Source organism: Pimephales promelas, chromosome 11, assembly GCF_988280905.1.
Source record: "Pimephales promelas chromosome 11, fPimPro1.hap1.1, whole genome shotgun sequence".
Taxonomy (NCBI): Eukaryota; Metazoa; Chordata; class Actinopteri; order Cypriniformes; family Leuciscidae; genus Pimephales; species Pimephales promelas.
The window spans coordinates 6,557,900-6,585,714 of NC_142779.1; the positions used below are offsets into that span (position 1 = coordinate 6,557,900).

General features: G+C 37.6%; 2 protein-coding genes across 4 annotated transcripts; one reads left to right on the plus strand and one right to left on the minus strand.

Annotated features, from left to right (window-relative positions):
- Positions 1-236: 236 nt before the first annotated feature.
- On the minus strand, positions 237-8,677 carry ckba (creatine kinase, brain a). Of its 3 annotated transcripts, none has more exons than XM_089116833.1 (8): positions 8,596-8,677; positions 5,124-5,311; positions 4,834-4,988; positions 4,520-4,652; positions 3,428-3,599; positions 2,755-2,878; positions 730-919; positions 237-610 (listed from the first exon to the last, which is right to left on the minus strand). In XM_089116833.1, exons 1-8 carry the CDS (start codon positions 8,604-8,606, stop codon positions 432-434), a joined length of 1,152 nt encoding a protein of 383 aa, XP_088972959.1. In that variant the 5' UTR covers positions 8,607-8,677; the 3' UTR covers positions 237-431. The 3 variants fall into 3 exon arrangements, with proteins under 3 accessions (XP_088972959.1, XP_039528099.2, XP_088972958.1); XM_039672165.2 differs by lacking the exons at positions 5,124-5,311; positions 8,596-8,677 and adding exons at positions 5,683-5,887; positions 6,919-7,075; XM_089116832.1 differs by lacking the exons at positions 5,124-5,311; positions 8,596-8,677 and adding exons at positions 5,683-5,963; positions 6,919-7,037.
- Positions 8,012-26,489, plus strand: trmt61a (tRNA methyltransferase 61A). The gene is made up of 4 exons (XM_039672168.2): positions 8,012-8,174; positions 9,749-10,136; positions 18,580-18,846; positions 25,725-26,489. The coding sequence occupies exons 2-4, from the start codon at positions 9,806-9,808 to the stop codon at positions 26,042-26,044; spliced, it is 918 nt and encodes a 305-aa protein (XP_039528102.1). The 5' UTR covers positions 8,012-8,174; positions 9,749-9,805; the 3' UTR covers positions 26,045-26,489.
- The last annotated feature ends 1,326 nt before the right edge of the window (positions 26,490-27,815 follow it).

Sequence of the window (27,815 nt, forward strand, 5' to 3'; positions counted from 1 at the left end):
TAAATAAATGTATTCAACATTGAGTTGCTTAAACAAATGCATCATAAACAAAGTGTGTGTCTTATCTAATCGAATTCAGTTCTGAACCTTTGCATTACGTAGAAATTGGAGTTTGTGAACAACTTCTATAAAATAATTATTCTTGAAATTCTTAAATCAATTTAAAACTTATCAGGTTAAAGTTAATGTTGGAACCCTGGAATTGTAAACGGGATAGAACAGGGAAGAAAGACAAATCAAGTCATCACAAATTTTATTTTCAGATATTCTCATCCATGTTTTGTCCTGTGACATCTATGTGTAACAAGAACTGACCAGTGCAGATAAAAAGGACCCTTAAATAAACATGTCTTCCAAGAACAAGTCAACAAACATTTAATCAATCAGTTAACAAAGGTGAGCGGAGGTGTGACGTGAGGTTGAAATGCAGTCTACTTTTGGGCAGGCATAATGTCATCAATAGTCTGGCCTTTCTCCAGCCGTTTCTCCATCTCAATCATCAGCTTGACTCCATCCACCACCATCTGGACCAGCTCCACCTCAGAGAAGCCCAGACGGTCAGCATTGGAGATGTCAAAAGTACCACCCACAGCTGCAGTGTCCACACCACCTAATGAACAGAGGCACCACTTTATCAATGCCATCAGTTTGCATGATGCATTCGTTCACGATGCTCGGTGGGAATAGTAATGTGCGGTTAAATGTTCTCCAGCTGAGATCGGTTCTTACCGGTTCCACGTTTCTGCAGCCTCAGTCTCTTCAGGATCTCCTCAAACTGGCGGTTCTTGCTGAGATTAGGCAGTTTGACATGCACTCCTGCACGCAGGCCTGTGCCGAGGTTGGAGGGGCAGGTGAGGACGTAGCCAAGGTGCTCATTCCACATGAACGAGTGACCCTTGCTTTTGAACAAATCCTCAATCTGGAAGAACAAACAGTGTGAGGTTTTTTGGAGCTCTGTATAAGCCATTATTTATACCAGAAACCATTTAATTTACAAGATAAAGCACATTTATGAGGAAGAAGTTTCAGAATATTTAAAATATCTGTAATTAGTGTATATATAAGATAAATACAAATGCTAAATACAGTTTTATATACTATAAATAAACTATGGTTTTTGGAGTTGAAGATAAGGGATCGGTAACTTGTAGATAAGGGATCGACTGCACGATTAATACGCTCCAGAGCAGGTTTCATTCGGAGTAAAGACCCGTTCACACCAAGAACAAGAACTATAAATGTAAAAGAATAGCAGAGTCCACATCATAACTATATCAATAACAGCTATCACATAATATCAATAAAGATATCATTGGAATCACTTTCAGATGGGGAGAAACGGTTTACAAATTTCATGGTTAGGTTTGATACAGGGACACAGTGGTGTCACGGTTCAGTACGTTTTCGATACAGCCAAAAGAGAATTATCCTGGATTTAAGCAATTTAAATTCTTTATAATTTTTTTTTTTTTGCAGCGCGAGTCTTCCTATATCTTGAAACTTTTAGTTTTATAAATCGGGGGTAATCTTTGAAGGAAGAATAAATAATGTTTTGGTCATCACATTAAAAGTAACATTTAAATATGACAATATTTGAGTTTTGAAGTGCTGGAAAGAGAGGTGTGATGCACTTGAAAGCATTTTACTATTGGTTCCATGGTTACAGTTAGTGTTACTACAGTAAATCCATGGTGAATGTTACAGATTGTGGACTTGATCAACTAGATCATTCATGGCACAATGTTTCCCCTGGTTTCCATGTCAGTGCGGTTTAATCTAATAGGATCTACGGTTAATAACAGAAATTTTAATGTTTCTCATTAGATCTTGCAACGATGTAATTAATTCAGAGGCGAATTCAAATGCTTTCTTTACTGGATCTCTTAGCGCTGTGTAGAGACTATTCGTTCTTGTGAAAAGTGTTGCTTGATAAAGACTGGCCCGCACTGCACTGGCATCGGTCCAAACTGCACTAAATAATGAGTAGCGCAGTTTCGTTCTGTTTTCATTATGCTAGTTATGTAATGTTGGGCAACGTTGCGGTGGTCACACCAGCTAACAAAATTTGTCACACCGGCAGAAAAAATTTAAAAAAATATTTCAGCCAATCAGAATCCACCCTGCTTTAAAGAGCTCAAGAATTTAAAATGGCATACGACTAAACCGCAGCATGCGCTTAAATTAAACAATATTGCGGTCAGCTGATGTGGATTTCGATATGGTTATCGTTTTTATTCAGTGTGAATGGGCCACTAGAGATTGCAAACTAAAACTGCATCAATCAGCTATGAGCAGTCAGATACTTTCTTCTAGCAGCCTTCTCAAACTTTAGCTTTGTTTCCTGCCTTGTAAATGTTTCAGTTTATTATATTTAATATAACAATCTCTCAATCTTCAGTTAGTGAATCAAATTTATGTTTTGTGATTGGCTGTTCGCTGCAGATGTCGCTCTCATGTGGATGTGCTCCAGGGTGAATTAGTCAGCAAGTTAACAAATTATCAGTCATCAAACCCCATGTGTTGAACAGGCTGAACCTAATCTACACCGGTTTGAACTTGTTTGGTTTGTTCAACCAGCAAAAGGACAATAGTTAATCACTTTCAGAACGAGTTTTTCCAGCTGATGAGAGTTAAAAACATTGACAGCCAATCAGAATCCAAACTTTAATGAGCTCATGCAGCACGCTTATAATAAATGTTATTGTGCGTTGGTGTGGGCATTGATAGTGATCCTTACATACAGGGAGGTAATACCTTAGTGAGACCCGTGCAGAAACGGGTGAAGACCTCTTTCATGTTGCCACCTTTCTGCATGGAGATGACGCGTAGGTGGTCTTCCTCATTCACCCACACAAGGAATGTCTTGGTGTCGTTGTGCCTGGAAACAAGGAGAAAATGAGTGAAGGCAAGTCCAGCACAGAAATGCAATGGTTAAGCCAGAATTGATTGAATTTTTCCAATTAATGTTGAGCCAGTCCTAAAAACCAACCATTTTCTCAGCACATTTGATGCTGCGTGATTGAAGTGCAAGACTGCTAAAATTACGCAGATTCAATTGCTGTTGCTGCATGTATTTGTAGGATCTAGAACAAACTGACAGGAAGTAGGTTCTTCTCAACTAAAGTATCAAAAGTAAGGCCCTATGAAATCTTATAATTTTTTTCCCCCAGATTCAGTCTTCTCCATTTTAATTTTTTTTTTACATTTACTGTTATTTTAGTTGTAAAGAGTGTGCTTTTACAGTTTATGATTAATGTACATAAAATAGTTATTAGTTGACCTTAAGTCGTTCACCCCGGTCTGCATTTTTCCCCAGACATACGTTCTTCTCCCACACAAAAACAGAATTTTATTCCAAATATGCAAGTTCCACATTAACATTAGGGCCCTACACAAGCTGTGCATTAGGGCAATCTAGAACACTGACCAGATACCCCTGGCGTCGGGCCAATCACGAGCCATCCCAGAGGCCAGCAGCAGGGGAGACACAGGCTTGTCGAACAGGAAATGGTCATCGATGAGCTGCTGCTGCTCGGCATCGGTCATGTTCTTCAGAGCGTAGTATTTCCCTTTGAGATCCCCAGACAGGTTACCCAGAGCTACAGCAGACAAACAAATCTGTTACTAATTCTGTTATCTTTAAGAAATCATTTCTTAGAAACATCCTAGACTACAGATTAAAATTTCTATGCAAGGAGTATTTATGTTGGTCCAATCACACATGATGAGCCTCACCACCACTAGAGGGAGTCACATGACCAAATTTCAGAAACACAAGTGGTGAATCCCACATAACTTCAGCTTTATCAGACCAGCTTGTAGCACAGTTACATGAATCTTGTCACAGTAAACTCACCTGTCAATCATCTTGTCACAATTACCATTTTCATATACACACACTCTACTTTAATTAATTTGAAATATGCTACTCAATTATTCCAATGAGATTGGAGAGAAAATAGGCATTACATTGATCTGACAGTCATGGGTCTTTCATTCAGAAAGCTATCGAGTTTTTCCATCAGGTTAGAGATAGTTTAAATAATTCTCAAAATCAAGCCTCAACTTAATTACCGGTCTCGCACTTTTCACCATGTTTTTTTAGTTGAACACTTTAGATTAATGCTGCAGTGATATTTTAGTATCAGTATTAGTTGTTATTAATTCATATTTTAAATGAGTTTATTTTTATTCTAAAGTTTTGGTAATTGTATTGTGCGTCATAGTAGATAAAGTTAATTTTATGTTATGTCATGGTTCTCGTTTTAGTTAACTAAAATAACCCTGGTGTGTAGCTGAACCAAACCGAATCCTCCTCCAAAGCACAATGGGTTGTAGGCAATATTAGCTGTTAAAGTGTGCATGGACGTGCAATTTCTAAAAAATCATATTTCATCCAATTACTTTTGGGACACTCATTTGAAAATACTACAGTTTGGGACACTAATTATAATTTCAAACACTATTTTTTGTCATGTTTTAAATAAACCGATGTGGTGCTGCAGTGATGTACATGTACCTTCCACAGAGAGCTTCTCAACGGCTCTTCTCTCTCCACGACTGCAGTGGGGCGGCAGGCAGAATCCGCGGATGCTCCTGCCTGTTCTAACGCGAGAGCTCAGCACGTAATTGGAGTCGAGGTCATCCCCACCCTGCAGGAACAAAAAGTTTGTCTTTTGAATAAGCAAGATCACTGTATCAGTGATTAAATACAATAACAAAAAAAAAACTCATCCAAAGGTTGTATTTTGAAAATGTCTCAGCAGTTTTGTCTGTACAATTAAAGTGAGTGGGGTCTAATGTCTATGAGTGATTATCACTTCATCTTCATACCTTGAGGTTACTGGGGTTGAGGTCGGTCTTGTGTTTGTCTGTAGGCTTGTATCCTCCATGTCTGTCCTGAATAACAGGGTCCAACAGTTCCTTGAACACCTCATAGGTCTCTTCATCTCCAGCCACACAACCCACAGTCATAATGAAGGGGTGGCCTGAGATGGGGAAAAGGTCCATGTACACAAATTAGGAGCCATGCACCTCAGAGGCCGGCATCAGCTAAACTTAACATCAAGTGCTTTCTCTTAGGACTAAACCCTGACCCTGACAGACTATGCATGTTCTTTTACCAGGATTATCTACTCCAGTCTGAATGACGTTATCGATGGTGAAACCATTGGGTGTGCGGCGCTGACTGAGGCGTTTGTACATGTCCACAGTGAGGACTTTGGCCATATGGTTGCAGTGCTGCTCTGTGATGTCTGGAAACTCATCCTCAGCTGGTCGTTGCTGGACCCGCCTGGCTAGCTTAGTATTGCTAAATAAAGACAAAAATTAAAACTACACTTTGCTGCCAAAGGCTGAAGTGACCTGTTGGGTTCTGAATAGGTTAGCACCATTTGTCTCAAATACCCTGAGCATTCTTTCCTTTCAGAAAAGTGTTCATGACCTGGTTTAGGCCAATTGGATTTTATTATCCATACCAGGCAGGTTGGTCTTATCTATACAGGAAAAGATTTATTCAATGCCCTCTGCACTAAAACATGAGTCAGCAAGATCACAGTCAAAAAACACAGCTATATTAGCACTTCTTCCTGATTGTAGTGTAATGCTCACATAACACCTATAGGTTCTAAAAGCGCACGAGAGCTGGTCTTTAGAGGACTTTGAGTTGCTTCAGGCCTTTACCTGGGTTATCTATCCCGGTCTGGATTACATCATCCAGTGTAAACCCGCTGGGTGTCTGTTTGGAGCGCAACTTCTCATACATCGCCGGTGTGAGGACCTTGGCCATATGGTTGTTGTGCTTGCTGAGGTCAGGGTATTCCTGGTCACAGGTGTTCTTCAGCTTCAGCTGGTTGTGACTGTTCCCGAAAGGCATGGCTGCTGTTCGCTGAGCGTGGTTGAATTGGGATGGAAAATAACGGTGGTTACACTGAATGTGAAACAAAGCCAAGAGGCATCCTTGGCTTTTCATGGAGAAATATGCATAAAGTTGAAGTAGTATCTTATCGATACAAGATGGAACTACTTTTATGCACGTGATTAATGCTACATTTCTACACACGTAACAACGGCAAATGATAAGTATGACCGATATGTGCTATGGTTCAACACAGAAATACTCATATAGTACTCACATTGTACTTAAATAATGAACAATTTGTTCCTACATTAACAAAATAATGCTGTACAAATTTGTAACAGTTTAAAAATTCTGCAAAATGTTACAAATTGCAATACTCGATGTCTCAACTGAATCCATAGCTTGACGAATGACTCTTATGAACCGATTTTTTTTAAGCGAATCAAACAGTGAATCAAACGCGGCCAGTGAAGTACGATGCCCAAATAAATAACTCATATGTGCCGAATCTGATTCTTAATAACGTTAGTGAATCAAAGACGAAACACTCGGACCGGACTAATGTTAATATAAAACGTCTATGTACCTGTAAAATGGCAATTTAAATAATTGTTGATAATGAATTTCTGATTGGTTAAATTATTTTTCTTTTAAAAACATTAATGAAGCTCGTCAGATCAAATGATTCAGGTCCACATCTAACAGTTAGTCATCGTTGTGTCAAACTAAAAATGCACAAACTTACGATCGCTGCTATCGATCGTAGTCGTACTATCGTACTTCGGCTCAAGCTTTCTCTTTCGTTGAAGTGGAGCCGTCCAGTGGACGCTTTCGTTCACAAAAAGCAAAGAAATATTCTGAAAATGCATGATAGTAGATCTCCACGATGCATTAAAAAGCCAGTCTTTCTGATCAAAAGGCGTATCTAGAACCCTTTAAATCGCTGTTTATAGCGTAACTTAGTTGCAATACTTTTTCCAAATACAATTTTAATTGCGATCTTGCTTAAGCGTCTACATTAACAAGATAGATGCAAACTACTTAATGAACACTCTTACCGTGGGTTGTTGTGGACTACTAGAACTAGAGGAACACTGAGCTGAGACAAAGATCCCTATTTTTACGGTTGGAGTGTAAACTCTGCGTGTCGTCCGTCTGTTCTCCAGCACCAGATAATGATGGAGCGTTTGTTTTATAGTACAGGAAAGCTGCTCCTATTGGCTGCTATATGCAGTCCATTCATCCAATTGGAAGATTCTGACACTGGAATAGTTTGACTGCTCTCAACAATATGTAATATATTATAAGATGTGCTTATCTGTGCTTATAAGATAAGATTAAAGAAGAAAATATCAAATGGCACTCAGAGGCTTTTGCATCTGAACTCTTCATATATATATATATATATATATATATATATATATATATATGAAGAGTTCAGATGCAAAAGCCTCTAAATGCCATTTGATATTTTCTTCTTTAATGATAATTTTTATCAAACTTGTATATTTAAGTTCAGTAATTTCACTTAAATGGCAATGATAATTACCTATTAATTGTTATTGGGATTGGGAATGTCTATAGATTGATATGTAATTAATAAAAAAGGTAAAGAGAAAAGAAAACAAATGTATAATGCATGCAAGTCGTATATGCCTTACAGTTTGTATGGTGAGACCCCACTTATTGATTGTTTTTGTTGTTTTATGGATTATAATGCAAACTATAATCTGACTTCAAATAATATTGTGTCAGTATTTACTCACCCTCTAACGTTAGTTGTTACAAACCTGAATGATTTTCTTTCTTTGAAACATTCTTCAAAATCTCTTCTGTTGAGTGTTCAACAGAAGAAAGAAATCCATACAGGTTTAGAATAACTAGAGTAAATAATATGTGCACTAACGTTATACCTTTAACAGGAGTGCATCTCTGATTTGAATGGATAACGTTACTTCGGCCTGACTAACGTTTGGAAACACTTTCCTGGTTCATCTAAATAAATAAATTACAAAAAGCACATTTCTATTTGGTTTATCTTGACGTTTAAGCAAAACAGATACTGTTCCTTTAAATACTCTTACATCATTTTTCTGAGCCTGGTTGTGTTGTGAGGGGTAGACGTTTTGCGACAAGCTGTAGATTCGTATATGGCGAGCAACCCGTTCATGCGTTTGAGTCCATCCAGATGAGGTAAAGAGCCGCTCTGTAGGACGGACCGCAGCTGAATACATGCGGGTTATCAAGCAAACTAGCCGGACACACGTGTTGTACTTTCTTTCTGCTCTCTCCCTAATATAAAATTATAGAAACGGTGAGTTTTTTAGTCTTCCTTTATGTTAAATATATCTTTATGTCGAACGATGCGTTCGGTCAGACATGTCAGTCACATTTCGTTTCCAGCAATGCTAACGGTTAACGTTAAATGTGTTTAAGTTACACTTTGAAAAACACGATGTAACTTAGCCTAATGAATGCTGTTTTTAAAAAGTGTTATTTCACAGTCAGTGTAGCCCTCTTGTAAACACGATTTAAAAAAAAAAAAAATTAGATAAGTAATCGATGGTTTTTAATGAAACCGTGTCATTGTGTGCTCTCATTCAATCGAAGTCGCTTCAGCGAATCCGTTCCTCCTGTTCATCTCATTTATGACAGTGACCTTGCTGAATCTAATACGTAAAATAACAGAAATGTTCATAGATATCAGAAAGCGCCTTATTAATAGATTAACTTACATATTTCCCATATTTTTGCTGGTCTGAACTGTCTCCGGACTGCGTTTACAGAAGGTGCTTCAGGTTGGTAACGGTCACTAACGGTTTACTACTACGTTAACGTTATTTAAATAAAAATTCCCACTTAACGTTACTGGAGTTTAAATTAGTTGACGTTCGTGTTTTTATTTGAGATCTTAATATATTGGGTAAAATATTATAAAATCTTTATATTTGTAAACCGTTTACTTTCAGTACAATATTAAGGTTGTTTCTATTTTAAATTAATTTTAATTTATTATTACTTTTAACTTTCAAGTGTCTTTATTTTTACGTTTCTGTTTAATATTTTTTGGCAATATTACTTAAAAGGGAAATAATTTTTTTGGTAGGCTTAGGCTATGTTTTAGCTTACCTCGCTCAAGGGCATCCAAGATGGTGTCTTTGTTTCCCCAGTAGTTTCAATTTTGATATTTTTAGGTCAAACCGTTGTTGTCTGTCAGTCATATAATGGAGGTCTATGGGGTCCACCTCAAAGAGCATGCACAGAAAAGTCCAAATTAAACATGTTTTAATAACTCGTAAATGTAAGTACACATTGATGGCCTAAGACACGAAAAGAGCGGTTTGTGTGAGTAAACAAACAGTAGGCCTATTTATATCGTTTTTACCTCTTGTAACCACAGCCACGTCCAAGTGATCTGAGGGTGCGGGCGCTTTGTGGCTGTGGTTACAAGAGGAAAAATTATATAAATACTGTTTGTTTTCTCACACAAACTGCTCTTTTCGTGTCTTAGGCCATCAATGTGTAGGCTACTTACATTTACGAGTCATCATGATTTAATTTTTAATTTCAAAGTGAACTATCCCTTTAATTACTTTAAACAAAAGCCATAAGAAGTGTCAACAGTGGAATTTTGGTTTGTCTCTCTAAAAGTGCAGAAATGAGTTTGGCAGGATTTTAAAAGCATGACAGCATAGCTCTTTATTGTCATACTGTTTATAATTGTCTGTCTGTTTTATGCTTCTTTTTTTATCAACACAAATGTATATTTTTTAAAGATGGGAATATCCTAAATATTCCGTTTAGTCTAAGACGTAATATGATGGAAAATAAATATTAATATAAATGTTGTGTCCATTAACATTAACTGTGTGTTTTCATTTATGACAGACCAGCGTAATCGAATCATCCACACTTTTCGGTGAAGTTGATACCCAGCTGTGCCTCATGAGTTTTGTGGAATACTCCGAGTTCATCCAAGAAGGAGATGTTGTCATTATCTTCCAGAGTCATGATTCCATGATGCCAATCAAAGTTCAGTCAGGAGCTCAGACGCAGACCCGCTATGGGGTTATCCGGCACACCAGCGACCTGATTGGACATCGCTTTGGTACCAAAGTGACTTGCAGTAAGGGTGGTTGGGTTTATGTGCTGCACCCCACACCAGAACTGTGGACTGTTAACCTTCCCCACCGAACACAGATCCTCTACACGACAGACATTGCCAACATCACACTGATGCTGGACCTCAAACCGGGCTCTGTCGTCTGCGAGTCAGGTAAGAATCAAAGGGTTTAGGGCATTTGAATTTTTAGAGATCTTCTATAGTACAGTCTTATCCTTGCTGTAGCAAGGAGATCCTTGACTTTTGGGTGTCAAGCAGGTGAACTCAATTCATATATAAACAGAAGGACACTTCATATTCATATTTTTCTGATGGAGGTTTGATCAATGAAAGTGCTCCATATAACCCTAATGCAACATAACCCCTACTCTTACAAGGCTCAGAGACAGCTCAGCCTGTTCAATGCAGCTCACTTTTCTCCAGTGTACTTCTGATATCCACCCTACTGCAAGTCAAGTAAATCAAGTCTGAATGGAAATTTGTTCAGACGATTTATTTTAGTGACCAAACTCCATCGCACACCTGCAGGTGATAGGTGCGTCGGGTAATACGACCAGCTAGTCATTCAAGCAGATAAGGAACTTCCGCACACTATCATTACTTGCACTTTTCAATCAAGTTTATTCACACACAACGTTTCAGTCACATGACCTTCGTCAGGAGTATACAAAATGTTCCGACATTGACGATTTATTTTAAAATACTGAATTCAAATAATTTTTGTTCAACACACTGACGAAAGTATATTGTCCCTGCAGGTCCTTAAAAAGTTTTAAATTAATTTTTATCAAAAATTTTTTTTCAACTGTCTTTATATATCAATGCATAATTAAAATGTAAGTAAAAAATCGATCGTCTGTAGTCCTCTCAGGGCTTCAATAAACACAACTCATTATTCCATTCAGGACGAATGAAATGATTGGCTGGGCGACTGCTACCATGGCTACCACCACGTTTGGCTCAAGGAGGTGAAGAGGGAAGCTAGTAATAATAACAATTATGGCAGAGAAAGAGCATTCACAATTCTCAGTACCTGCATATAGAGTCAGCGAAGGCAAACAAGACACAGCTTTGGCTATTGAGTTATTTTCATCTAAAATAACTCAATAGCCAAGCCAAAGCTGTGTCTGACAGCACGCAAATGGGTCAATGACGTATAAGGCCTTTGAGAGGCCCATTTTTAAAATACTTGAAATAATAATATATTTGTCTATTTTCTAAACATGTGGACTGTAGTCTACACATGCATGTGTGTGAAAACTTTAAACAAAGATATTTTAGTGCTTTTAAACTCAAATGAATAGGGCAATGACCTTAAAAAAGTCATTTGGGGCGACCGCAATTTATCTTATAATTAATAGATTTTCTTTGCATAAGTTATATTTTAAGAAGTATCAGTAATTAATTGAACTGTTTAAGAAAGATATAATCATGTGTCCTTTCATTTATTGCAAATGATGTTAAATACATTTTTATCTATAATGGCAGTGTCACCCTCATAAAGCAATTACATATTTTTTTTACTCATATAATCCATAAAACTGATTTAAAATGTGTAGATATAGTATCCACTCATTGATGTTATACCAATGAATTATATTTCAACCATAATGGACAGACATTATTTTTTGAATTTACTGCAGAATTGAATATAGTTGGTTACCCCACATGATAAATGGTCGCCCCACATGATGAAAAACAGCAGGCAATTAAGACTATTCAATTATTTTGATAGTTAAAACACATTTAATGGAATTTTATGAAGAATCAGCATATTTAATGAAATTTTATGAAGAATCAGCATATCCATTTTATTTGACACATTTCATAACATTAACAGTTTCCTCACTATTTCATTTGACACAAAACCATCATATAAAAATTTTCAATACTAATGCATTAAACGCTTGGACAAAACATTGAACAGCATTTTCCTTTTTCATTTTCATTTCATTAATCACTTAAACATACAATGTTTGCATTTTCATTACTATTTTCATTTAACAGTTGAACGTAGCAGCATTCTGCAGACACATTGAACAGCAATTTCCGCTGCCTGTAGCGAGCAGTCTTTTCTTTGCTTGTTAGTGGGGCCATCTAGAAAAAAAAAGTATATTTAAACATACACAGAGTTAGAAAAAGAATTGGAAAAAGTAGAATGAATGCTTAATATCACACATTTCTTTGATAAAAAACATAATAATCAAAAAGAAGTAAGCTTAGTCCTCTGAAGGGAAATTATTGAAATTTAGAAAAAATATGTGGTGAAATGTAAAAAGTTATTTAAAACAACTAAATGCATATAATGAATGTAAACATTTGCATACAGAAACTACAAATACATGATATGTGTTTTCTATTATTTAAGCAATCAGTGGCGGTCGCCCCACATGATGCTCGGTCGCCCCAGATGATATTTTCAAGTTTAATCAAGTATAACAGGCTAATGCTTAGCTATAGAGCCCAAGTTAGCTTCTTCTCACCACATATCACTGACAAATTTACAATTTACAAATTTAAAAATAAAGATTTGCGTATAAAACTTATAATTTACAGTTTTAGGTTGGTCGCCCCACATGATATCAAAATGTGACGTATACACTGCAGCAGTTTTAAAGAGGATTTGTTTGTAAAAATGAGAGTGGCAACTCACCTGCTAGTTGTCTCTGTGGGACCCTCACCATGAGGCTGGCTGATGCAACATCCTCTTTGAGATGATTATCAGAATATAAGTCCCTTATTTGTATTTTCTTGATGGTCGCCCCAGATGATATTTCAGATAATGAACATCTTCGGACAAGATTTGTTTGTTTATTATGATTGAAATGTGTGTACAAATGTTTCATAACTTTGTCAATCAATGGAAAACAAGTTTAAAATTATGCCAAATAGGGTAAGGATTATATTTAAATTATTTTAGTTTGATTTAAAACCAGTTATCCAAACAGAAGTCAAGGCCGGACGGTCGCCCCACATGATGTTTTCACACTTCAGGTGGCAGAAAATGCCAATAAACCAATTGTTTTTAAAGAAATAAGAGTGGGCATATGTATAAGGGAGGTGGTAGACATACATGTTATAATTTTATTAATTTTAATGTTTATTAATTGGTAAAAAGTTCAGTCGGACAGAAAAAGCAAGCGTCACGTCATTGACCCAAATACTGAATTGAGCTCTTTTTCACATCTTCACACAAAATTGTCAACATGCCTGTCTTGGCGAGTATCCTAGTAAACATAGTCAATTACGAACGTAAACGGTCGAGAAAGAAAACGTTTATCAGTATTATGGATCTGTGCATTGTCTTAAAGTGACATCAGCCTAATTTAACTGCTGCTGTCTGTTTTTAAAGGGTTAGTTCACCCAAAAATGAAAATTCTGTCAGTATTTACTCACCCTCATGTTGTTCCAACCCCGTAAGACCTTCGTTCATCTTCGGAACACAAATTAAGATATTTAGGATATTAAAATCGCTCCTGCATACAGTCCATAGGCTTCTTGAGGGACTGGCTCTTGCTGTCCTCGAAAAGTAATTGAAGACATCGTTAAAATAGTCCAAGTGACTACAGGGGCTCAATCTTAAGTTTATCAAACGACGAGAACACTTTTGTGCGCAAAAAAACAACAAAAATAACGACTTTATTTCAACTATTCACTTCCTTCTCCATAAGCCTATAGTCCGTTAACGTAGTGTGATTGCGTAGAGCAACGTCACACGTAGGCTCACTATTGGTCGACGCTGGTCATGTGTGTGTGATGCGTGTGACGTACAATAACAGAAGCTTACGCTATTAAACTAGTTAGCTGACTCGCGCAGAGGGAGAAATAAACGAATAGTTGAAATAAAGTCGTTATTTTTGTTGTTTTTTTGCGCACAAAAGTGTTCTCGTCGTTTGATAAACTTAAGATTGAGCCCCGGTAGTCACTTGGACTATTTTAACGATGTCTTTTATGACTTTTCGGGGACGGCAAGAGCCAGTCCCTCAAGAAGCCTATGGACTGTATGCAGGAGCGATTTTAATATCTTAAATATCTTAATTCGTTTTCCGAAGATGAACGAAGGTCTTACGGGGTTGGAACAACATGAGGGTGAGTAACTACTGACAGAATTTTCATTTTTGGGTGAACTAACCCTTTAATGTTAATCAAACAATGAGACTCACTGCAAAAAATCACTCAATGCTCTTGACTGAATAACTTTTGTAATTTTAATAAGGATCCATCTATTTAATTTATACAGTGAAGACTATTCAGTGTTTTTACATTTGATTATTCAATTTCTGTGCCTAATCTACCTAATCTGTATCTAACTACTGTTAGATGTACATGAAAAAAAAAATGAAAAGCACTGTTTATTTAATTTGCATCTTTGTTCTATTGTGTTTATTTGTGCTATTGGTTAGTGGTTTATTGGTTCTTATTTTATTACATGTTTATTTGACTTTAATAGTAAAATTTATATTTAAATTCTATATTTATGTAATTTGCATTGTTCTTGCATTCCATGTAAAAAAATTGTACTAGCCAATGGCAATTTGAGCTTCAGCGTGTCCATAGGGTAGGGTTGCAAATAAAAGTTAGTCCACATAAGGTATTGTTGTTCATTGCAACGGTAACCACTTGCGTGTCCGGGTTTAAACACACTTCTTGAGTATGAAAAGTATCTGTACACTTGACGGGTGCCAAAATCGCAAGAAAAGCTTGATGTGTTCTGGCAACAAAACATTATGCAAGGCAAGCGTGTTCTCTTTGTTAGGATGTTGATATAGCAACTGTTCAAGTTTCATTCTTCCCGTTTGTCCTTTAATATCGATATAAAATTTCATGCTGTATTGTCCATACAAAACCGGTAGTATAACAATCCTATAAGCAAGCTTAATTATATGCTGGTTTAACAGGACATAGAAGAAAATAGAAAGTTTTTGGCTGTTGAAATACTCCCTTACCTTGCTCATCCAAGCGGACATTTCTCTGAACTCAGGTGATTTTTATTTTCTGCTCCAGATATACACTTTTCAAAATAATATATTTATTTTAAAATATAACATTAATTTCAATGTAACTTTTGTAAATAAAAACAAAACATTAAATGTGAAAACTGTGTCGACTAGCAGCAGCAATATTGTTTAATCAACTATTAGTCACTGGGGTTAATAACATTTATGAGTCTTCCCCTACCATCCGAGGGAGAAAAAAAATATCGCTCCCCAGATGTAGATCTACATTTTGCTTCGTTTCGCTCGGACATTTAACGGTGTGTACATACTCACGGAATCACTAACATTTAACGATGTGGACATAAACGCATACACGCGAATAGCTCAAAATGCGTATAGGTAACACGCCACTTGACTTGAAAGTGGTGTGCATGTTTACGCAAAAGTCATGATGTCATGTTGCTCTTATGGATGGATAGATGGATGGATAGATTTTTCTGAGCTCACTGGCAGATATTTGTTGTGCACCTTGAAACAAGGTGTGTTGTGAAAAGTGCAATACAAATAAAACAGACTTGTCTAGTTGAAGTGGGCAGAGTAGGCTCGGCAGAGATGAGATGGAGAGGAGACTCTTTTCAATTTGGCTCTTGTATTCTGAATGAATCCATTAAAGGCTGTTGAGCGTGCACACGCACACACAAAACACACACTCTGCTCTGTCCTCTGTGCCCTCCCAACTCATTGAGCTGGACAAGCAGATATCAGTGCTCAGATATTAGGGTTGTGCCGATAGACGATAGTATCGTGTATCGACGATAGTCTGACATATCGCCGATGGCAGATGCCTTTGACGATATCAATACGATAATTGGCTCGTTTTACCATAATGTATTAAATTATTATTATTAGGCCTATTATTATTATTATAAAGCTAGTATTGTTATTAAATGAATATTAGGAACTACAATCAATTTGCCTTGCCTAAATTTACAACGACATCACCTCATAACAATTGCATCAACACACTAATGAGGACTCCTCTAAGAGAATGTTTTTAAAACAGACTAAAAAACATCCCACATCAAAATTTAATTGCAAGGTGATCCATTCACAAATTATCAAGTGTGCTCGTTTTAACAGACGCAAAATTCAATTTCCTACAGATCCAAGATGAAAACGGCATCGTTGTTCGTCAGTATTTGTTTCCGTAACACATTAACAAAACGTTTAATGACACTAACACTAAAAACAATACAATTACTAAATAGTATTAATAATAATATCACTAAAATAGTATTATAGTTACCGTTATCATCGTCGTCTCTGAGGGAACGCGGCGTTAATGCAGATGCCGAAAGCAGTCCGTTTTTACTTTCACTTTCAGAGATTGAGCGCGTTTACATGCGACGACTTTCTTAACCTGATTATGTTGAATAAACTTGACAATGCATGTGGTCATGTAAACGTTTCCTTTATCTGAGTCAAGTCATAAGTATAAACCGATCGACTCAGCTAGACGTTTGGCCCTTGCTCTTGTTTCTCCCGGCATTTAAAACACATTAACCCGCGTACTTCGTGCTTACTGAAGTGCGCATGTGAAGTGCGCAAAGAGCGCACTGCTAGGGCTTTTTCTGACCCAAGAAATTATTAAAACGTGTTTTCATCTCGTGCAGAAATAGGCCCTAGTCAAAATGCTTCATGTAACGGCATGAGGATAGGCTAATGTGTCCGTAAATTTCCCGTTGACAAACAAAAGGATTAGGATCTCTTTTTTTTTTTTTACCTCACTATACCAGGAAATAACCTGATCCTATTAATAAACACTCCACCTTTGCTAGCAAAATAGAAAAAATATTCTCGTATATAAAACGAAGTAGGCTAATAAAACAAGCAAATTAATGAGTAGGCTAAATAATCAAGTTAATAATCAAATGTTAGCCCCGCCCCCTCACGATACTATCGTGTATCGCCGATCTCACAGGCTGACGATAGGACGATATGAAAATGGAGCATATCGCCCAACACTATCAGATATCAGATATAGATTTTCCCTTAGATATCAGTGCAGTGTTCAGGACAGGTGAGTGTGACTGTCCCACAGAATTGGTACATGTGCAGGCTGAAGTTTGTTTCAAGGATACTATTGGATATTTCTTTTGGAATAATTCAGTGTGTTCTTTCTCTCCTACTGAGCCTCTCGTTCTTGCGTCACTCATTGTTCTATCTGAATGCAACGCTGTGCACTAAACATTGACCCTATTGTTGCCATGAGAACAAAAGCATATTAATGGGTTCTTGAAGAGGAAGATGGCCCATTAACACCAGAGCTTGCTCACATGCACGACACGTGTATCAGAATGTAAATGTTCATGGACACGTATGTTATTACTGTATTGAACTCTGACCATATATACATGCATGTGCATAATTTTTGATTAAGGTCAATATAACCCTAATAAGATGCTTTTTGTTTTTGGAATATTCCACATGTTAGTAGTAGCCCAAATACTAACTTAAAACATGTATTTGATCTAATCAACAATCTGATTTCACCAACATGAAATACAATCCATGTACTTGTTTAGATTCAAGATGAATGGCGTGCTCAATTGTCATTTTTGTAATAAAGACATTTTAATTAAGGAGTGCCATGTACTTTCTTCTTTGAGGTTAATATGTTGTGTTTGTTGCAACAAAAATTTATCGCATCTGTCAACTATCATTCTGACTGTCATCAGTTCTGGAGGTATTCAACTCAGTGAAGAAAGTACAAGTATACTGTTTGGGGATTTCTAGGCATTGTATTTCATGGCCCATATTTATTAATCTTGATTTCTCACAACTTTTGTGCTTTTTCTGGGCAAGTCGGAGTGATCTGTGGTGTTAATAGTCTCACAAATGCATACGTTGAGTTCACATCGAGGTCAGGATTTTTGTTAAATAATGCATTCGGTTTGTTTTTCACCAAACCCTATCGTATAGACCATTTCAGAAGATGTAAACAACACTGGTCCAGAAACACTTCCTGTTTCAGTTTGTAACTGTTTTCTTTATTTCACATGTAAAGAAAACATCTTAAATATGTTTGTTTAACTTTTTGATTCAGTTTTAAATGTTCTGTTGGTTGTATTTTATCCCAGCTTTTGTGTAGTGTTAAAAAACTGAAACAGGAAGTGCTTCTGGACCAGTGTTGTTTACATCTTGTGAAATGGTCTATACCCCCAAAACACTCGTTTATATGGCCTGTGTGGCATGGGACCTGATTGTGTGATACTTTTGCATCTTTTTTTTTTGAAAAGTGTGATGCTTGTCACTATTCACTGCCATTATATGGACTAGCCCGAGCTGGACTTTTTTTTTTTTTAAGAATTTTAATTGCATACAGTGTTAGAGCAACAGAAGGGTCAGTGAATGATGATCATTTTAATTTTAGCGGGTGAACTAACCCGTTAATGTGGTTATAGCAATGAGGTGAATGAGTTTACATTTATACTTGTATATTTGGAACATGACCAGATTTTAATTATATTATTTAGTGTCTGAAAAATTGAAATTCTGGAAAAAGTGTAATTTGATATTCATTTTATAATCTCAAACACTGACCACTTATTTCCAGTAGTGGGCTTGTTATAACAGCAGATTTTGTGTGTGTTTTCCAGGTACAGGCAGCGGCTCTCTGTCTCACTCTATTTTGCGGACCATTGCTCCCACCGGTCACCTGCACACAGTCGAGTTCCACGCTCAGCGAGCCGAGAAGGCCATCCAGGAGTTCAAGGAGCACAAGGTGTCTCACCTGGTTACTGTTAGAAACCAGGACGTGTGCGCTGAGGGCTTCGGCATCACAGGATTAGCTGATGCGGTCTTTTTAGACATCCCTTCTCCGTGGGAGGCAGTCACACATGCCAAGAGGGCCTTGAAACGCAAGGGTAAGAGTACACAACTCAAATAACTAAAGAGACATTACCATATTAATCCTAAATGGCATGTGGTTCACTGTCGCCATGACTTGAGTTTGAGTCTTCAAATCACAAGCTAGATGCTACTGAATACTACAGTGACCTTTGAACACTTTACAGGCGTAAAGTGGTGTTGTTTTAAAATTACCAATATGCACACACTTACAAAAAGTACTTTTAAAAAAGGTAGTTTTAAGAATACCATAGTAACATCACACATTTCCACACAAGGGACAAGGGCAAAAAAAAAAGATGTGTAATAAACTTGTCCAAACAAACAAAGGCAATCCAAAGAAACAAACAAAACAGGGAGGGGTCAGAGGCAAAAGAGTAATCCAAGGAACAGGCAAGAAATCCAAAAACCAAGAGACATAAAACCAGGGAAAACGCTCGGAAATGTAGTGCAACAAAACTTTACGGTGAGTGAATGAGTGAACAAGGTTTAAATAGGCTGAGACTAAAGGCCATTGCACACTGAGTCCGAAAGTTTCGATTGCGTTTTTTTTGTATTTGTGATTCGGTGGCTCTGAATTTTCAAAAAAAACATTCAAACTGCTCGCTACGGATGTGAAAAACGCAGAAAATCAAACCCGATTTTCAGGCGTGATTGACATAACGTGAGGTCGTATTTATTTTTTAACGTGTGGAAATTTCGGACGCGAATTTCAGACTCGGTGCGCAATGGCCTTAACAAGGTAATGACTAATGAGACACAGGTGAATGCAATCAGTGATGATGAGTCCGGGCAGTGAGTTATGGGAAATGTAGTTTGTGAGGGAGTGATAATAGTCTGTGTGGAGTGCCCTCTGGTGGCTCTTAAGGGCACTGCATACGCCTAAAAACTCCCCTCATCTGCCATTGGCCTCAATAAAATGCCCAAATAACCTCTATGGATCAATGAGAGGTTTGGGGTGAGATTCCTAATTCTTAAATTGTGAATTTCTTGTTTAAATTTGTGTAGGTTTTCATCTCATTTATTGAGGCAGCTTCTGTGAATCATAGACAGAGGCCTCTTGTTCTGCATAATTACATCTTAGTTTTGTGCCAAAATGATGTCACACTTCACTTTGATTACTTGACTTTAATTAATCATGAAAACTTTGGCTTGAGTTTGCCCAGCTCGAATAGATTTCATAGTTTTTTTGTCTGTGGTTTCTCTGATCATTCTGTTGGAACAACTTATCGAGTGGGCATGTCAGAAATGGTTTCTTCAGAAGTGACCAGACCACTTGGCAAGAGGCTGTTTCCATGGGAACTACAACTCACTTTGCCCTACTGGGCAGGCCTAGACTAGTCAGTGTCCCAGTAAGGGGTCAGCGTGTATTAATTATCCCCCCTTGTGTATGAATTATTCCCCTGTGTCAGTAAAGATGAATTTTCATAAAAATATAAAGCCCTTGGCTTTTAACCCATAACTCTCCTGCCTTTGTAAAGGTTAAAACCTTTGATGTAGTTGATTTTTTTATTTTTTATTGGTTCTCTAATTTAATACATTTTTGATAAATGGGAGGTTGACCGTAACCAAAATGTTTTTTAATTATTTTTTTTTTAAATGAATTATTTAGGTAAAATTTAAAATTAATTTAAAAACACGTACAATAACTTCATACAGTAAAGACACTGCTGTCATTTTTCATTTCTACACAAACACAAATTTGTCTACAAGCATCTAAAGAACTGCCTTGGCGGAGTATAAGATTTCCAATTTCCACCAGGAGATCCTCTCTTGTCTCATTATAGTGGAATGTCTGCAGTGCTCTACGGTACACCCCCTTAGAGACTCCGATTTGTAATATACACACACACAGAATGTTTTGCTGGCAGGGTAATAATGACCATAAAGGGGCATGCGGTGAGTCTTCAGTGAGCATGGGCAAGGCTCTGGAATTCTCATACATTTGGTGACCTCTTTTCCAATTCTTTTGACAAATTGACGAACTTGTGCATTACTTATCAAGAGTTCAGTGAAGAAAAATTTAACATGACTATTAAACTTTGGTTAACTCCAAGCCAGTTGTCCTTGACTACTGACATGTTTCTCACAACTTGTACATTTTATTGCTATTATGCAACATTCAGAGTGTGTAGTGATTTGAGCTGATTCTTTATCCTGCCTGTTTCTTTATTTCTTCTCATTTTTGGCCTTTCAGTCTTGATATTCAGATTAGAGAGTGCTCAGAGAATCCGAGCTGTTGGCGTGACTCATTTCTTACTCGGACCCCTGTTGCCAGGAGACCTGATGTCTATGTTTATGACTGTGTTTTCATGCAAAGGCCTTATTTGTCAATGGAATTGCACAATCACAATCTCTCTCTCTCTCTCTCTCTCTCTCTGTCTCTCTCTCTCTCTCATACACTTTACAACATTGTAAATGTTTATGGAGTTAGAAAGACTGGCCATCATGACATGCACAAACCAACTGAGGATCACATACTACCACACTTTTAAGTTGTCCCAAACAAATCAAACTTATAGAAACATCACTCAAACTATCAAACATGTTTGATATTTTCCAATCAATGTCTTCTGATAAACTGCCATCTAAATGTACAGTAATCCATCTAAAATCCAAATACTTTTCCCCCAATTTGCAGTCTGGAGTCAATGCTAGTTGCCAAAAATCAAAGCTGTTTTGCTGCTTTGAAATGCATACTCAAAGCTGTTTTGCTGCTTTGAAATGCATATTTTATTGTTATTACTATGGTAAGTACACGTAACGTGTAACAAGGACACTGTAAAAAAAAAAAAAAAGGTGTTACCCAGAGTTGATATTTAAACAATTAGTTATAAGAGGCTTTATTGTGATTTAGAATTATATCTGGATACTTTAGATTTAAAAAGTTAAAAAGCTTAAAAAGTTGCCCCGTATATCATCACCTGTACTGTATTGCAGATTTTAGGATGGCCTGAACGCTGTATCAGCTTTGAGGACCTTTTTTATAAAAGTATTTTTTAGGCACCAAGTGACTTTGGATCCCTGATGCATCCCTGTGAAAATTGTCAGGCTCAAGAGAAGAGAGTGAGACAGTTCTGCATTGCTTTCCTACCATGGTTCCCATTCATTGTAGTTCTTTAGCGAATGTTGAGAGTGAAGGAAAGGGTCATGCTGGATTAAGTGAATGTGATTGGATTGAGTCTAAAGACAGAATGGTAGAGTAAACTATACCCATTAAGGTCTCTTTCTCATACTTCTCTCCTCACAGCACCCTGTCTATCTTCTTACTCTGATCAGCAGTGGCTATTTTTGTGCATGTAAGTAATACCACCTTAAGCCCAAATTCCCTCCAATCGTGTTAGTGGAGCAAGATGGCAAAGGAGTTGAAGAGTTTGCTGTTTCAATTTTACTCCTCTATTTAACATGTTATTATGAAACCGTTTAACAGTAAGGCAACAATATGCAAACATGTGCATGTTGGCCGATCTCTAACCCTTAACAGCTTAGTGAGTTATTGGTTGCTTCCAGTAAGCCTGTTGTGGAACCATATTCTTTGACATCACTTCCTGATTATTCTCAGCAGTCCTGCATGAAATCTGCACCCACAGAACTTTATTTGTTGAACAGCCTACTGGGTGTGATGTTGATGATTTTTGGGCAGGGCTACCTACAATGGTAATTGGGGGGGTGGGGTGTACTCGCACTAGGCACTGTTGCCTTGTACCCTGGCATGCCCTGGCGTGAGTTTCCTGTAGCATCTCATTGCAGTACATGAGATCCAGGGGGCGGAGTTGGATCCAGATCTAAGGGGTGGAGATGGGTAGGATTAGGGGTGGGGTTAGTGATCAGGGGGCGGAGATGTATATGTGGATTTTGTGTTCTGCAGTTAGGACCATCTCTGATTTTCCCCCTCTGAACGTTCCGGGCCAGTGCATGCGTGCGTCATTTATGATGCAACTTTTTGTTTTGAAGAAAACAATAAGAAAATGGTTTCATTTACTGACTGCCTAATTTATAATGTATGCCGCAGCGCTATATACACTTGATGATTTAGAATTATTTCTGCATGAAATTTTTGGATCTACTAAAGAACATTGTCGAGGTCAAATTTCTTTTAAAAGACCTGAGCAAAAATGTTTCTGTTCCTCGTTGCTCATTTCAAGTTTCAGGTTTGATTTGACGTCAGCCACAAGTGTGATCCTTGGTATTTGATAAGGTTTTACAAATAGTAACGCTTGTTGCTGTCAAACAGGGAGGTTCGTTTAAACTACTAATAAACAGCTATTCACGTTTGCACCAAGTGTAGCACAAGTGCTGGAGACTTGTGTATCTGCTCAGTGGTTTGATAAAGAACAGATGCAAACTTGTAGACAGACATAGTGAGTCACAAAGATCCAAATTACATTCATACAAAAGAGAAGTTTTGTGGAATTTTCTAAATCATAGAATGAGTGGCATTCTCCAGTCTCAGGAGACCATGGATCACGCCGGATGAGGAACACCGGTGCAGCGTCAGTTCTGACTCAACAGTCCAATTCAGGAGTGGCAGTCTCTGCCACAAAACCTGCAGGTGAAAAATGCATTGAATTTTTTTGCATTAGTTTGTCTGCAAGTTGGCAACACTGGCCCAGTCTGTTGTTTTACACTCAAAAAAAGAAACTGAAGAGATGGAACAATAAATGTGTCTTCTGACGAACATTTGTGAGACATGCCACTAGTTTATTAGTTTACTTCCAAATAAAAATTAGCCAATGATTTACTCACCCGCCTCAAGCCATCCTAAGTGTATATTTTTTTGACTTTCTTCTTTCAGACGAATACAATCAGAGTAATATATATATATATATATATATATATATACTTTATATATATAAAATCCTGGCTCTTCCCAGTTTTATAATGGCAGAAACCAACAGATTGCAACCAACAGATTGAAGCTCAAAAACGTGCATCCATCCATCGTAAAGAACTCTAAACGACTCATGTGGGTTAATAAAGGCCTTCTGAAGCAAAACGATGAGTTTGTGTAAGAAAAATATTAATCTTTAACATGTAACAAAATACATTTCTAGCTTCCGGCCAAATGGTCAATGGGCTGCTATATGCACGCATAAGTTCCGCTTTTCACGCAAGGATGCTCAACAGTTTCCGGTTGGGATGATTAAAGCGGAGGAAAACCGAGGAAAACAGGATTATGGCAGAGTCTTCAAAATTTACTGTCCTCCCGTCTTTGAAACGAAACGTTCATAAAGATGTAATTTTATATATAGTTATGTTTATTTAATATAATTTTAAAAAGAAGCATGAACACAACGAGGGCTGTCTGTTTTATCTGTTTTTGTGACTAACGTTTCTTTAGTATAACCATGGAGTATAAAATTCAATAAAATTTCTCGGTATTGCATTGGACTCTACGATCGGCGGAAGTTATCGAGCATCCTTAAACCTTCACCGGAAATACCGCCGTGCATAGAGCCCATTTGACCGTTTGCTTGCTCCTAATGCGCAACTTTCGAAATTGATGTCATCAGAAGTAGCGTAAATATCAGTAAGTACATCACATTACATCAAATTACATTTGGACGCATGTTTCTGAGCTTCAATCTGTTGGTTGCAATCCACTGCCTTTTATAAAATTAATTTTTGAGCATCGGTCGGCTTAGGATGCCGTCTGGGTTTTTTATGCCGAATCAGCGTGTTGGATCGAACTCAACTTGGCGAGTTCTGTTCAGTTTAGCTTAGGCTCTTCAGCTTAGCGAACTAATCAGTGCACGAGAATAAAAGCGAAAGTGATGAAAGCGAGCAAAGACGTCAAGACGGCACAGACAGAAGGCTGACCTGAGCATTCGAATCCACAAATATTTTCATTACCGACTGGAATAAAGAAAGTGATCTACATCATTTATATTCAAAATCGTAAGCAAGCGCTGCTTTGTTCTACAGTTTGTATATCTGCAGTCCTAGTTTCAGTTTCCCTTTTTGAATGATGAAAATGGATTATAGATACCTGCTGATATAGATGGATATTACTTGGGATGAATGTAACATGTTGTCTGTGAATTTTTTTAATAATTTCTCATGTAACGAGTTTGACAGTATAGACCATTTCACAAGATGTAAACAACACTGGTCCAGAAGCACTTCCTGTTTCAGTTTGTAACTGTTTTCTTTATTTCACATGTAAAGAAAACATCTTAAAGATGTTTGTTTAACTTTTTGATTCAGTTTTAAATGTTCTGTTGGTCGTATTTTATCCCAGCTTTTATGTAGTGTTAAAAAACTGAAACAGGAAGTGCTTCTGGACCAGTGTTGTTTACGTCTTGTGAAATGGTCTATATTTTATGATTCTTTGGCTAGCAGTTGTGGAATAGACATAACGAGAAAGACTACACGTCGCATTTGTGACGTCGACGCACAACACATTTTCCCTCCACAAATCACGGTTTTCACCACGCTCAACTAGTTTATCCTCTCCCTGAAAGAAGGCGGTGAAAGACACAGGCATGTTTAGCGGGATCCGTGCGCTAGTGGGTGTGACGTATATCAAACACGTTGAAAGAGTTGTAGTCCACAAAGTGCTTTCACACAAAGTCTAACCATATTAAAAATTCTACCCGCTAAATTGTAGCATTCTTTACACGAAAAATTATATAGAAAATTCACAGACAACATATGTTCACATTCATTGCAAAATTCAAACGGTATTAGAAAATAATTATTTTCTCTCATTCACTTGCATTGACGATTTTTCAACCTAGAGGTCCAACGGGGTTAGCTGAAGGGGCGGGACTTACCAGCTCTATAAAATACCTTTATTTTTAATAGTGCACTTCAGGCTTTACTATGATAATTAGCTAATATGCTAATAATACTAAAAATAAGGATCAATGCTTTTCTTTTTCACTGTCTTCAGGAGGTCGTCTCTGCTCCTTCTCGCCGTGTATAGAGCAAGTCCAGAGGACTTGTGAGGCTTTATTGAACCATGGCTTTGAGGAGATCTGCACACTGGAGGTTCTGCTGCGGGTGCATGATGTTCGTTCTGTCACTCTGCCCTTACCAGACTTTGGACCAGAGGAGTGCTCTACTAACAGCACTCAGATGGCTTCAGATCTTAATCAAGTGGAAGTCCCAAACACTGGGAACACCTCCGTAATCTGCAGGACTGCCACACCACCAAGAGAAATGGCAGGACACACTGGATACCTCACCTTTGCTACCAAACCACGCGACTAGACGCATCGCTGAAGCCGACCACAGAGGAGACTGTTGTAGAGTGTGAGTAACGCAGACTCGCTAAATGTCATGCAATGACACACCCTCAATATCCAGGATGCCCAATCTTGTTCCTGGAGATCTTCGTTCCTGCAAAGTCAGCTCAACCCTGAGCAAACACAACTGAACCAGCTAATTTAGATCTTCAGGAGCACTTGATAATACAGACTGGTGTGTTTGATCGGGGTTGGATTTGAACTCTGCTGGTGGATGGATCTCCAGGATCAGGCCTGCGGTCTTGTTTAGCTTCATTTAGATATAAAAGAGTGGTTAACAGCTAGATGGGCTTTTACATCAATGTAACCATTCAGTAGAGTACAGATTGATGTTCATGTTTTTTTTTTTTTTTAAATGGATAGATCTTTTGTTTTACTACAAACAATAAAATATGTTGAGATGGAAAAAACATTGTTGTTTTCGTATTTCTTTCTCGTGCTGCGGCAGCTTTGTATGACTGTCAGCTGCTGTGTGCAAATACTGCACACCTATTTGACCTCTCAGGGAAAACAAGGTTGAGTGGCTTGGAAATGTATGCTGTCCGTGACGTTTACGTGTCACGATAAAATTTAGATCAGACAACATATAAAGCATTGTTTAAGTGTGAGGTTTTTATTTGTGCTCAGTGCTGTGATATGAGCAGTTTCTCACCACTCGCTCTCTAAATTCAAGGTTGTTACGGTCCGTTCTGTGTTTGTGTATGTTACTTTCTTGCATGTGGAATGCAAGATACTGAAGAAGAGCTAGATGCGCTAACATCTGGTAAATGTTCTATCTGAAACAAACTATTGAGAGCTCCTCTTTCCACGAGTCCAAAAAAGGCCGTCCCTCTGCAATCTGATGCCTTCATAGATGCTGTGTAGAGGTGAAATTATTTATTCTTATTCTCTCTCTTGCTCATTGTGTTATAAACATTTGTGCTCTATTTTGGGAAGCACAGAGGATCGATTTTATAGTTGGAGATGAGTTTGGAATAAGATACTAGTGTGTACTGTACATTATATACTTCACACTGCTTGCTATTTTGTCTATAAGGAATTGATCGGCTCATAACAGTATGGTAATGATGTATTGTGCATCCAATGTAATGCAATCTTTTGGTAGTCAGATTAAATAGTGAGTTAAGATGTTAAAACTCCTGTTTCATCACTGGCAGTGTGCTTTATATACTAAACAAGTGTAGATCAGTGTACTATGAATGCAGACATTTTGCATAAATTATAGTGCACAAATGGTAAGAATAATATGCAGTTCTTCTCAGGGCTCTGTGTTAAAGGGATACTCCACTTGTTTTAGGAAATATGCTCATTTTATAACTCCCTCAGAGTTAAACAGTTGAGTTTTTACCATTTTCAAATCCAATCAGCCGATTTTCTGATATTTAGAAGAATATCAGTAACCAGACAGTTTCTGGTCCCATTGACTTCCATAGTATATATTTTTTCCTACTATGGAAGTCAATGGGACCAGAAACGGTCTGGTTACTGATATTGTTGTAAATATCAGAAAATCGTCTAAATGGATTCGAAAATGGTAAAACTCAACTGTTTAACTCTGAGGGAGTTATAAAATGAGCCGATTTCCCTTTAACATGTTCAGATCCGTATGATTGATTGTGGGTTATGTAATGTTGGATCTCAATTGTAAAAGGCTCCTCTTCCCATATCTGTTTATTGCACCCATATGTGGGGGATGGAGGAGACTTGATGATGTAACACAAGAAAAGGGGTGTGTT

Coding starts and splice junctions, on each gene's coding strand:
- ckba (XM_089116833.1), bottom strand. Junction 920..2,754: donor TCTGCACGGGTCTCACTAAG/GTATTACCTCCC, acceptor TTGTTCTTCCAG/ATTGAGGATTTGTTCAAAAG. Junction 611..729: donor GCTGCAGAAACGTGGAACCG/GTAAGAACCGAT, acceptor TCTGTTCATTAG/GTGGTGTGGACACTGCAGCT.
- trmt61a (XM_039672168.2), top strand. CDS start 9,806: ATGAGTTTTGTGGAATACTCCGAGTTCATCCAAGAAGGAGATGTTGTC. Junction 10,137..18,579: donor CTCTGTCGTCTGCGAGTCAG/GTAAGAATCAAA, acceptor TGTGTTTTCCAG/GTACAGGCAGCGGCTCTCTG. Junction 18,847..25,724: donor GAGGGCCTTGAAACGCAAGG/GTAAGAGTACAC, acceptor CACTGTCTTCAG/GAGGTCGTCTCTGCTCCTTC.